At 39.9% G+C, this 12,769-nt stretch overlaps 1 protein-coding gene across 1 annotated transcript in view; it reads left to right on the plus strand.

The window, feature by feature from the left end:
- Nucleotides 1-2,610: 2,610 nt before the first annotated feature.
- kcnn3 (potassium intermediate/small conductance calcium-activated channel, subfamily N, member 3) overlaps nt 2,611-12,769 on the plus strand; it is a 76,515-nt gene continuing 66,356 nt past the window's right edge. Inside the window, exons 1-2 of the mRNA XM_026944867.3 lie at nt 2,611-3,092; nt 3,736-4,794. Of these exons, the coding sequence (XP_026800668.1) occupies nt 3,784-4,794 (1,011 nt within the window). The 5' untranslated portion in view covers nt 2,611-3,092; nt 3,736-3,783. The remainder of the gene's footprint in view (nt 3,093-3,735; nt 4,795-12,769) is intronic.

The following is a 12,769-nucleotide window of genomic DNA, read 5'->3' on the forward strand; positions in this document are numbered from 1 at the left end:
TCCCGCTTGTGCCATCAACAGTTCTGACAGTACCTGGGCATGAACTCCAAAAGACGTGTGCTGTGGTATCTGGCACCAAGATGTTAGCATATCCTTTAAGTTCTGTAAGTTGCAAGGTGGTTTTAGGAATGTGACAAGTGAGTTAAAAGTAACATTAGATTTTTTTTTTACTTTTCATTTTTGACTTCTGCCTGTTTAAGAGTTAAAATTCTTTCATCAACAAGTTGGTCTATTTTCACTTTGGCTACCAGTTTCTTGCATTACCCATAATACCTTTTGAAGGCCTGTTGATAGTGATGCTGGTGGGAACCTCTGCCATAACTCATGCAACTGCGTTATATAGCTGCATTGCATTCTGAGACTTTGAGTCCAATATTTACTCTTTTCTACTTCTATGGATTTCTCATTAATATGACATTGAATGTCAATGAAATTTGTTGACTGAGAAAAGAAGCTCTTGCTCTTCTGTTTTTAGGAGCTAACAAAAAATTGCTTATTTTTTGCCTATTAAATGCCATTGTAACTGTGCTAGTAATGCCCCCCTGTGATGTCAAATCATCAGACAACTGCTAACTTCTCACAGGGAAAAACAAAAATACAGCACCAACAAGCAAATTAGCCAGCAGCGGCTTGGGACTATACATTTTGGTGGGGCAGGATGAGATTAATAATAAAGCCTCAAACAAGATTAATTCAAGACGTTATCATACTTGACTAATGCTATAGGGTACTATCTAGTGAATATTTGAGTTACCCCTTAACAGGCATTGAAAATCAACAACATACAGTCATCCAGCACACTGTCTAGCTGCTCATGTTGAGCTGTTTTAGATGTTCAGCTGTGTTTGATGCAACCAGTGCACTTCCCATTGCAGTGTGCAATCAACGTATATGCTGCGTTTGATGCGAGGTTGCAACTTGTAATTCCCGCCTCAAACCAGGAAAAGCCACATAAAATGCCCCCTCAACTTGAAATTTCAACTCGTCAACTTGGGGTAGTCTTCCAAACTACCAGTTCCTTCCCCAAATCAACATGGGCATGCACACTGTGAACTTCTCTCCTTTTAAATGAGTTTATAGCAGCGTTGGCTTTAGATCAATTAATATACACACAAAGTACTTTGGTTAAATCTATAACACTGACCACACTAATTGCTGTTTTGACAAGGTAATTAACAATGTTAGAGTTATCACTCCTGTAACTAACATTAGCTGGCTAGTTTGTTGTTAATGCTACTTCCTATTATCCATTGTTGTTACTGTACTACAATTTCAGTCCAAAATGTTGCAAGTTTTAATAGCCGCTCAGGCATGTAGCTGTAAAAGTGCAGTTAAAGTTACTTTTTATGAGCTTTACCTGCTTTGACAGAGCAACCAAAAAACACGCTTTCATGGAGGCATCCATGTTTTTTCATGCTTTGCAAGTCAAAAGCGCCGAGGTGGGAAACAATGTCCTTACAACTTAATACCACTTACAAGCCACAAACACAGCAATAGAATAGCTAATATCGTTAACCAGGGTTGCCAGATTTCAGCAAAAATTACAGTCCAACTACATCTCAAAAACCATACAAAAGGCCTGAATCTAGCCCAAAAAAATGTGCAGTGCAAAAAGGAGACATTTTTCTTCTTTTTCTCAGCCTTTGCATGGGAAACAAGGTCACCGTTGTATACACGCTTTTCTGTTGAGTAGACATTATGTGCTCCATAGTTTATTCCCCCTTCCCTCTCGCAATCTTTGCAGCATATCTTAGCATAGAAACAGTTCTGTTCATCATAGACACACTGTCTACACTTACACTTTGCCTTTGTTTGTGTGATTTATAAATTAGCCTCTATTAGCGCTGGTTGCAGTTCCTTATTTTGACCACTATGTGCGATAAAAACTAAATCAAAGGAACACTGGCTTATATCTGTCAAATAGCAACTTTTTTAAATCGTTGATCACTTAAAAGAGGCTATTAGTATTTCAGTGGAATTTAAAATATTGTGAATGAGCGCTTAACATTGAAGATTAACATGTACATGATACATGTATAGTGGGGCACTGCCCTGCCTGCCCCTATGGACCATCCTCCACTAGCACCAGAATCTCTAAGCACATCACAGATATTTCAATATAAACATATCATTTAATGTTTTGCATTCAGGAGTTTCTCTTTAAAGTTGGTAGACAGAACATCCTGAGTGTTGCTTGGCTTTCGCGGGACAGTCCAGATGAATAACTAAAGCGAAAATAGCAATAATCACCACCACTCATGGAGGCGTTGCCATGTAGATTGTACGCATGCGCAATGAGGTCCCGCGCGTGCAGGTAGCAGAGTAGGGGAAAGACAAGTGAAGATCCTGGTGTAAAGACTTCAGTGCAAGGTATCCTACAGGTTGTTTCACATTCACATAGATACGCTTTAAACATGTCACAAGTGACAAACACTGTCGCAGGACTACAAAGAAAACCATGCTTACTAAATCGATTTTGCTTTTCTGTTTTTAATCGCATGTTTATTTCACTGTAATGTTTGTCCAATGAGAGGCTGAGGGAGGCGTGACCGGGGCGGGGACAGAAGTTAAGAGAAACAGAGAGAGAGAGAGAGAGAGAGAGAGATTGAACAGAGAGCACAGGGAGGATTTCTCACAGCCTGAGGAAAGGCATAGATTTAGAAAAACAATATTATTTAAATTTTTATTACATTTTATTAATTTTTATACCTAGTAGCCCAGTTAGTAGTTCTAATTAAGCAATGACACGCCTCATAGCACATTTATGTTATGTAGTCTTCAGCATCACTCCTGCCTGATGTTTCTTTTTATTATTATTATTATTATTTTTTCCACCAACCTGTTTGGAATTGAGAAGAGAAAGATGCAGGTGGGGTACTGAACGGAGCAGCCGCTTTCGCAGAGGGATTACATCACCTTGATGTGAACAGATATATTTTGAAGGAGGGGAATAGAAGAGAGGAAGACAGAGCCCCAAAGTCTGTCGGCAAGGAAACGGGCGCGCGACGACGGCATGTTCGTGACAACATGAAAAAGAAAAAGTGCGAAAGATTATTGTGAACGGGGGAGATCGAGACAGACGGAGGAGAGAGGTGAGTGATTCCGCCGAGGAGTGAGGAACAGAGCAGATGATGACAAATCTGATTATTACATACACTCTCCTAGCCACACTGGTCATTGCTCCCTATTTGTCACAAGTCAGAGCAGTTGTGTAGGATGGTAAATAATATCCACAGATTCGGTAACGTGTGTGTGAGAGAGAGATTGCTGGAAAGAGAGAGGGAGGAGAGTGACAAGTGGATCCTTAAGGGATTCAGAGGTTCATCATTTTTTGTTCGCTTGATGCTGCCGAATCTGTTCAGACAGTTTCATTAAATTTGTTTAATCCATATTTATGCACACAGTGTACTTCATCCATAAAAGCAAGCCCCCCCCCAAAAAAATACTAACCATTAAGCTATTAAATCCTTACCCCCCTACTCTAAGCAAACACAATGTCAAGATTATGCAACAACATGATTCACAACATTAAAATTCCTATTTGACTTTCTTAAAGGAAACCGTAGAAAGGCTACTCAAGTCTGAACCCAACTCCTTTTCCCATTTCTCTCTCAGGCATCTCTCAGGGTGACAACATTTACCCCACACTTAGGAGTTTCAGCTCCTTGCATCTATTTCCTTCAAGGAAGATTAAACCTGTCTTTCTCTCTTTCACCACATTGTCTGTCTGAACAGAGTCAAGGAGGAGAACACACCCAAACCTGCCAGAGTTCCCTGGTTGCCATGGATCCCCCTCCCTCTTTGAGCTTGGCCCTTCTTGCCGGGAGCGAAGAAGAAGATCAGCACGTTCCCCACCCTTTGAGTGGTATGTCCCACACGTCCATTTCCAGCAACTATCCAGGCAGCAATCACTCTAACCACACGGGTGGAACCAGCAGCCTGGAGCGGCTTAATGGCACACCGTCACCAACCGGCCCAAACCTTCCACCAGTCTCCTTGCCCAAGCTTCCACTGGTGACAACACCACAGCTGCCGGCGCCAATCCCCAATGCACTCCACCCCACCAGCACGCCACTCTCATCCTGCCTGGGCAGCCAGCATAGCCTGAGTGGTGAAACGTCGCCTATCTACAACGCCCTCTTTTATTCCTCTCACTCACCAACAGGCGAGCGGGAACGGGAACGGGATCGAGGTTGCAAGCACAGGCAGGCCAGTCCACTGGTGCACCGCAGGGACAGTAACCCGTTCACCGAGATCGCCATGAGCTCATGTAAGTACACGGGTGGCGTGATGAAACCTCTCAGCCGTCTCAGCGCCTCGCGCAGGAACCTCATTGAGTCTGACAGTGGAAGTGACAGCAAAGAGGGTGGGGCTGCCACTGGACATGGGGCAGTGCCCTCCTCCTCCTCTTCTACTACTGCACCCCAGAACCCACCTGAGATTGTCATCTCCTCCAAAGAGGATCCACCATATGGACATGTCTATGAGCTTGAGTCATCGGCTAATCAGATGTCTATCTATCACCAGAACCACACCCTCTCTGAGAGTAGGGGCACTCTGGGGTTGACAGGAAGTGGGGGGAATGGACGACGGGGCGGGACAGGTGGAGAGACTGGGAGGACAGCCTCCAAAGCTCCTAAGCGCAAGAACCAGAATATTGGCTACAAGCTTGGCCACCGGAGGGCGCTGTTCGAGAAAAGGAAGAGACTCAGTGACTATGCGCTCATCTTTGGCATGTTTGGCATCGTTGTCATGGTGATTGAGACGGAGCTTTCCTGGGGTGTCTATAGCAAGGTGAGTATGTAGTCTCATCCAGACATTGGGCAGGTCAAGATGTAATAATTGGAGTTGAGTTGTTGACTAGGCAAAATTATTTTGCTAATGGATTTTGGATTTTGATAATATGGCTTGTGTCTATAGTGTGGGTATGACTGATTGACCTTCATGGGTATGTGTGTGTATAGCGTGTGTGTGCAGAAGTGTATAGTATTTATGGTTTAATACATGTACACATGTCCATAAGCCTGTACGTCAGTCAAGTGGTTTTAATCACATATTGAAAAGCATGCCATTGATCCACTGTTGAGTGATTCAAGAAAGTGTTATTGGTCTCTTGGTACAGTGGACTAGACTTCTTGTTTTTGACTTTGTGTGTGTGTGTGTGTGTGTGTGTGTGTAAGTAAAGTATTTATGACTTAATATATGTACATCAGTCTTGTGGTTTTTCATGGTATAGTAGAGAGTGGCATTGATCCACTAATGAGTGAGTCAAGAAAGTGATATTGGTCTCTGGGTTCAGTGGAAATTCTGCACAAACTTCTTGTTGTGTGTGTGTGTGTGTGTGCCTGCTAATGTATAAGAGAGAAACATATCAGTACTTGCTATAAATTGCTTTTGAGTGTCAAATGCACAGTCATTAGTTTGGCATCAACATAGCAACATGAAGTCTAGCTTTTGTGTGCATGTGTGTGCGTGTCTGTGTGTGCTGGATTTATGTGACTTTCGAAAAGTATTTTGTATGTATTATTGTTACATATCACAGGGTAATAAACTGGCATATCACAAAAAAACAGAATATGAATACTCTGCTACAGTAAATTACATTTTCTGTATTGGAGTGGCGCACTGGAACAGTGGATAGCGTTGCCATCTCACACTCTGGCCCCAAACCCCATACTGGTCCTGAGCTTGAGTTTCTGATGTTCTCCCCATGCCCATATGGGTTTTCTTTGGGTTCTCTAGATTCCTCCACCTCCTAAAAACATGTCGGTAGGTGGTTTGGCTACCCTGAATTGCCCTAGGTGTGAACAAATGTGTGAATGTGTACGTGCGAGTGCGTGGTTCCCAGTGATGAACTGCCATTAAATCCAGGATATAGTCCTGTTCTCAGGATGTACTACTGCTATACTGCTATAGTTTATGCTATATTTGCTTCTATGAAATCTATCTGAATGTTTATGACACCAACCACAGAAAGATCCAGATGGGGAATGGAGAAGCAATAGTTTTGCAATGAATGTTTACGTAAAATCATTAATCTTTAAAAGATTGTTTAAACAAAGCAGCAACCTTCAATTGATTCATCTGACATGCTATCTCACATGACAGAGCAGCAGTGAAGCAACATCTTCCCAGTATAGATACATTACAGGTACAAAAGAGCTTTGGGTTGCGACATAGTACAAGATGTGTAGATGACTCATTGGAGTCTCAGGGAGCTCCTATTGTGGGTGGAAGCAACCTGGATAGTTCCACTTCTCCTCGCGTCTCCTTCACTTTCTGTGAGTGCACTTATTGGAACAACCTGAGCTGCGGAGTGTATGCTCATACTTGACCTTCATGTCATTACCTGTTTTCCAAATTCCAGAAAGGTACATTTGCTAACCCAGTTTGTTGATGGATGCCATCAGCTGCTCCATTTTAAATTTCAATAATATTTAGCACTTGTTTCCTTGTAATTCATATTAAAGTTATATCGAGTGATCTGTTAGTTATATTGTCTGCTATTTAAAATTTAACATTGAAAAATGAAGGGGCTCATATAACTCATTCAGTTACAATGATATGGTAATGGTGACTACCTTTTGGGCTGCTTTTCTCTCACTCTCCTTTTCCTGTGATGCTTCTTCCTATTTTCTCACCCACTCATTTTCTCTTCTACTGTCTTTCTCTTGGAGTATTCCTTTTTTATATTTCTCTTGCTAATTATTCTTGGTCTCAGTCTCTCTTTCACATGCAGACCTAGGTTACCTCCTTCATACATGCAGACCTGTCTTTTCTCTTGTATCCCTCCTTCCAAATCCTCACCCCCCTTTCTCTTTTTCTCTCTCTGTTATTCTGGTGGGCGGTGAACAGGGGTGTGTTGGAGAGCAGAAGAGAGAGTGTGAGAAAAGATGAAATGAAAGGCTGTAATAAAATCTCTTTATTTGAGATTGAAAACGGCTGAGTGAGTCAAGCTCGCCCGCTAAATAACAGTCGTGGTGATTGTGTACCATTATAGCCATTATAAACCAACACAAAAGGATGCTGTTAGTGCCACGTCTCCCCTTGCAGCAATTAAAGGGCTTTCTCACAGTTCATCACCAGCTGAGCATCCAAATGTGTGTCTTACACACAGCATACTCCGTGCATCACTAGTGATAAAATGCTGGTCTTCCCTGAAAAAAGCAGGGGAGCGACAGTGAAAGAGAGAGGGAAACGAGGTGATTACTGATGGATGGATATGGCAGAGGGCTGCTTTAATACTTGTCATACCCAGTGGAAAGGAGCTCAATCTCTTCTATTGATTATTGATAATCATCCACCCACACATGCTGCACTCTAGCTCCTGACAAGCGTTTTTATTACACAGCTGTGGTAATAAATGTGTGTATGTATTAGGCTGTGTGTCAGTGTCAGCTGCTTTTGAAGGGAAAGAAACAGGAAATGAATGCTAAGATAGAATAATGTATGTAAATAATCCTAACTCTCTCTCTCTCTCTCTCTCTCTTTCTCTGTCTCTTACATGCACACACCTTCTCCTCAATTAGATCTGACAGTGGTAACACGTTTTTTCTTTCTGCAAGGAAATCCCACTTCATTAACACTTACAGCACACCTGTGTTTTTTAAAATATAGGTAAAACTTAACAGAATGAAGGAGGCAGGAAGTGAATGAGAGGTAACAGTGTGATATTGCAACTGTGTGTGTATGTGTGTGTGTGCTTGCTAATGTATAAGAGAGAAACATATCGGTACTTGCTATAAATTGCTTTTGAGTGTCAATTGCACAGTCCTTAGTTTGGCATACATGGCTCAGTATGTAATTGGGTTCAAATGCTGTTGTCTGAATACAATGAAATCTTATTTGAAAAATATATATATTTTTTCATTCGTTCATATTAGGTAACCGCTTTATCCAGGTCAGGGTCGCAGTGGATCCAGAGCCTGGGAACAATGGATGTGAGGCAGGAATCCACCCTAAATGGGATGGCATCCATCGCAGGGCATCACACACACGCACACATTCATACATACACACACTTACACTCCTAGGAGCAGGTTAGAATCACCAGTCCACCTGCAGATATGTTTTTGGGAAGTGGGAGGAAACTGGAGAGCCTAGACGAACCCCACACTGATGCGGGGAGCACATGCCCAGAAACTCCACACAGACAGTAACCTAAGCTCAAGATTGAACTGGAAACCCTGGAGCTGTTAAGCAGCAATGCCTCCGTTCTGACCTTTGATAAATATAGCTTGACGAAATTGTACATATGTGTGATAGCTAATGAAATAAAAAAAACAGATCTTGAGAGTAGGCATGTGCCAATAATTGGTTATGAGATACGTAAGGAATAATACTTGGGCAGGGAAGCGTTACTGTTATCGCTTATGTTATAGCAGTAATAAACCATCAATCACTCACAGGCCTCTAGTTTTTCCTCTCTCCTGAAGTTAAAGTAAAACACATAAAAAACACAGCTTGTCATGTGACAGAGAAACCAGAAAGCACAAACTCCTCTATCCTGAAGACTCTCCTGTGTCGGGAAACTTAAAAAGCGCAGACACCCGAGACTCCTTCCATAAATATTACATAATCCTACTGTCTACTGTCTAATGCATATATCCTACTGTTATAATGCCTACTAACAGAAAACTTCACAATATCAATGATTATATGTTTTCGTTGTTAAACAACAACACTTTTAATTTAATGACCATACAAATCAGTATGTATGAGCTTTTACTATAGGAATGATAAAGTATTAGAAAGAATGCATTAATTTAAACCTGTGATTTATGTTACAGCCAGAATTGTGTTGTGGTAAAAATGACAATATTTAATATACACAGTATTGTTATTGTGGACACTTAGTTATTTAGCTTTCTTTCTTTCTTTAGATTATTTAGCTTTCTATATTTGTATTGCACTTTGTTCTTGTATTTTTAGCCATGTTCTACTTCACAAGTTTTGAATCTTCAAACCTTTGCTACACTGTGATTTGGTCTCCAATGTATTTTATTATTTTTTATGTTATTTCAAGTGTAGCATTTATGTATCCCTTAATCGATATTAAATAAAAAAAAAAAAGTATGTTATTTACACTAACAATTGTGTGTTTAAAACATTCAGTAATAAAAAAAATACCCTAATAATATTGGGGGGAAAATGTCAAAATTGCAGTTATGGAGATATGAAAATGTAGTCTAATATCCGTATCAAGTGAACATTACTGTCACAACAGGAGTAAATGAAAGTATTTAAAAATGTAGTTAAATGGTACATATTAAAGTTTACTTTGCATGATCCTGCATGCTCTTCCACACTCACAATACCAGCCTAAACACCTGACAGAGCCATGTGTCACCTCTCTTTGAGAAATCAGTAAAATTTTTTCTCAGGCATGGCAGCCCTGGGGATTTGTGTGTATGTGTGTAAGAATGTGCAGCTGCTCCTACTGACCACCTGTGCACTAGACTTGGGTTCAAATACCTGTGTTTGTATTTGTCTACTCCCACCACTCCAATGGGGGTTTTTCTGTATTGATTTTAATGGACTCTCTACAACATATAAGAGCCCCTTGAGTGTATCTTTGTGCATGTCTGTGCCTGCACATATCTTTTATTTTTTATGTCTTTTCCCTATCCCCTGCTCTTTCCTTGCCTGCCTCTGAGTGTGCCCCATAATTGGTTTTTCAGCAGTGTAATGGCGTATGTCGGAGTCTAATCAACTGCGCGTGTACATGTCAGTCAAAGTTTAATTGAGCTTAACAGTGCAGAGGGTGTATATGTGCATGTTTGGATGTGTGCTTGTTTAATTTCAGCATGCAGATAGAGTTGGAAAGCTATGATGGCTTGAGAAAGACACAGGCCTAAGTAGGTCGAGTTGAAGGTTTTTATTTATAATTTTATAAACATTTTATTGTCCTTTAATTTAGGTATAAAACCAGAGGCATAAAAGGAAGAGACCAAGAAAATTGCAAAATCCATAGTGCAGTGCTTATTGGCACTCGTTCAAACTGTTGTGCAAAGTCAAACACTACCTTGATCTGTGATTTCCTACAAACCCCAATGTGGAAAAATAATGCATAAAATAAACAAGCAATGAGGGAACAAGGATAACTACTAGCCTCCAATGCATATGTTTTCATGCAAAATTTAGATGTGCATATAAGAAACCCTGAATAGGGAATACTAAAAAAACGTTCAGTGTGGGTGGAGTTGGTGTACTGATAAAGAGAACATGCAGTAAAGGGTTTGTGTCCCAGTCTTTCTGTGACCATGTGTGTTTGGCTAGTTCTCTTTTCATGATGTTCTGTTGTTGTTCAAAATATTTCTGTAACAGTAGCTTGTGGAAGCACACAGTGATTCACTTTTTAATTAATTCTAAATCAAAGTATAATTAATTAATTCTGCGTTTAGAGTGATGTTCTGGCTGTAGCTGTTTTATATATTTTTTTTCTAGTCATGTATCAAACTTGATATGTATACTCAGGTATCAGAACAACTTTATTCATGAATACATTATTTACAAAACAGAAATCTTTGTATAAATTTGAAATAAATCCTGTAGGCATACCAATTGCTTTATTAATTTTTTTCAATAGTGGTGATGCCATATATTTAATTCACATGCCAACACATACCCATAACACACAGTGATAATTATCATTGTCTCTTAATGCCCAGCACCTGATAAATACTCTATTAATGCAGAGTTTGATGTGCTATGCAAAATCAGAGCAAAGTTGTTTTTTATGTTTTTATTTTTATTTATTTTTTTAGTTATAGTTTTTTAGCCCACATTTTCACTGGTTTATTAACATTACCTTTGCATTACTACTTACACACCTGCTATTACGTACTGTCTGTGTTCTAAAAAGGCTTCAAATAAAATTACACTTTTAACCCCGTAACAGTAGAATAGGTTGAACAGTTTGAGCAGTTAGCAAAAGTCTGACAAAGAGAATTATTTTCTGGAGTTTTGAGTTTTCTGTATTGTTTTCTGCGCTCTTGACATTTCAAGAACCCCTTTTCTTCTGTTCGTGAATGATGGAATCTCATTTCACAAATATAATTTAATAAAATTGTAAATAATTTATTTGCTTTACTGTAACCTCCAGAGCTTCTCTGTGGTGCTGCTGCTGCTTGTTTGGTTCAAAGGTAGAGCAGTGTGTAAAATACTGAACGCAGTCTGGGAATGACCTGATAAATGCCCTAAAATGCCCTAATTGTCTTGTGGATCTTGTGCTTATATCTTAAGCAACTCCTTAACTTCTATTAGACTTTTTTGTCAGCTAGTAAAACAAGTATCACTGGCATTTAATTTAATTTCATATAAAGAAAAGGTAGTATAAGCAACTTAAATGTGGGAAAACCTCACTAGGTTGCCCCTCTGCCTGGCACCATGTATCGCCATAAAATATGATTAATACATGAAGCCCCCCATGAGCTCACAGGGGTAATGTTTTCTCTGAATTGCTCAACCTGAATTTTTCACTCCTTGAATTTTTGACTGCTTGCATTTTTTTAGCCTAACCTTTTCAAAAACAGAAAATTTTAATGTTTTTTTCCCCCAAAGCATTACAAATTCAGGTTCAGATTCTGATTTCTGATTTCATTCCATACAAGACATTTAAGAATTTCTACTCAGTTTTCTAATGTTTGACTGTATGTAGTTTTGGGATCCATCAAAACTAGGTAGCATTTCAGACAGTGTATTTGTTTGCTGTTTGTGTGTGTGTACGCAAGCATGCGCATGTGTGTGTGTGTGTGTGTGTGTGTGTGTGTGTGTGTGTGCGCGTGTGTGTGTACAGGAACAGTTCCTGTTGGCAGTAGATAACAGAGTGCATAAAGTGTGTGATTAGTTTCGTATGTATGGTTGCTCTGCTGAATACTGTGCATTGTCTAACTGTGAATGATTAGCTATCCTAATAGACATCAAACCAAGCATTAACAACCTGCAGATTTTACATTTGTGTGTGTGTGTGTGTGTGTGTGTGTGTGTGTGTGAGTGAGTGTTTGTTAATAACTTATCTGCTCTGTGTGTCTCAGGCTTGAGTATGTGAGGCACTGAACATGGAACCCAGCAGTAGGTGAAGGCTTCAGACAAGAGCCAGTAATTAAATTTGAATCACAGATGACTTTAGGAGAGTGTATTTACATGTGTGTGTATGTGTAATTGATATGTAAGCGACAGTAGGTGTGTATAATGTCTGTAGGGATGTGTGTCTGTGGCTGTACAGGATGTATCAGTAGGAAGTACAGTAACCTGTAATTTGAGTATTTCAGAAATCCTGAGACAAAAAAAACAAAAAAAAAAAATGCAGTGAGTGGCCGCATCAGACCACATCAGATTCTACTCCCGTCAGCCAAGAACAGGAATCTGACGATACAATGTGTGCACACGTTCACCAAACTGGACAGCTGAAGATTGGAAAAATCATTGCCTGGTCTTTTTCCAGTCTTCAGTCTTCCTATCTTCCAGTTTCAGTGAGCTTGTCTTTTGGTCAGTACCCACAACTAGTGACGGCTAACCTCCATTTAGGTTCCAAACAAATCATTTTGTTTTTTGCTAGAAAAGAGGCTGTTTTAAGTAGCTGTCACATCTCTTCCTCACTCTATAACTGCGTAATAACATTAGCCATAGCATTTTTCGTTGTTTCTTCCTTTCACTTTCTTTTTTTAACTGCTGCTGCCGTTTGAGTGCCCAATTAACATTTTACTTTTGTAAAACGTCTTTTTTTATGTTGTTAATTCGTGATCTTTGGTCTGATTGCTGATGAATC

The sequence above is a fragment of the Pangasianodon hypophthalmus genome, chromosome 1, assembly GCF_027358585.1.
Source record: "Pangasianodon hypophthalmus isolate fPanHyp1 chromosome 1, fPanHyp1.pri, whole genome shotgun sequence".
NCBI classification, from domain to species: Eukaryota; Metazoa; Chordata; class Actinopteri; order Siluriformes; family Pangasiidae; genus Pangasianodon; species Pangasianodon hypophthalmus.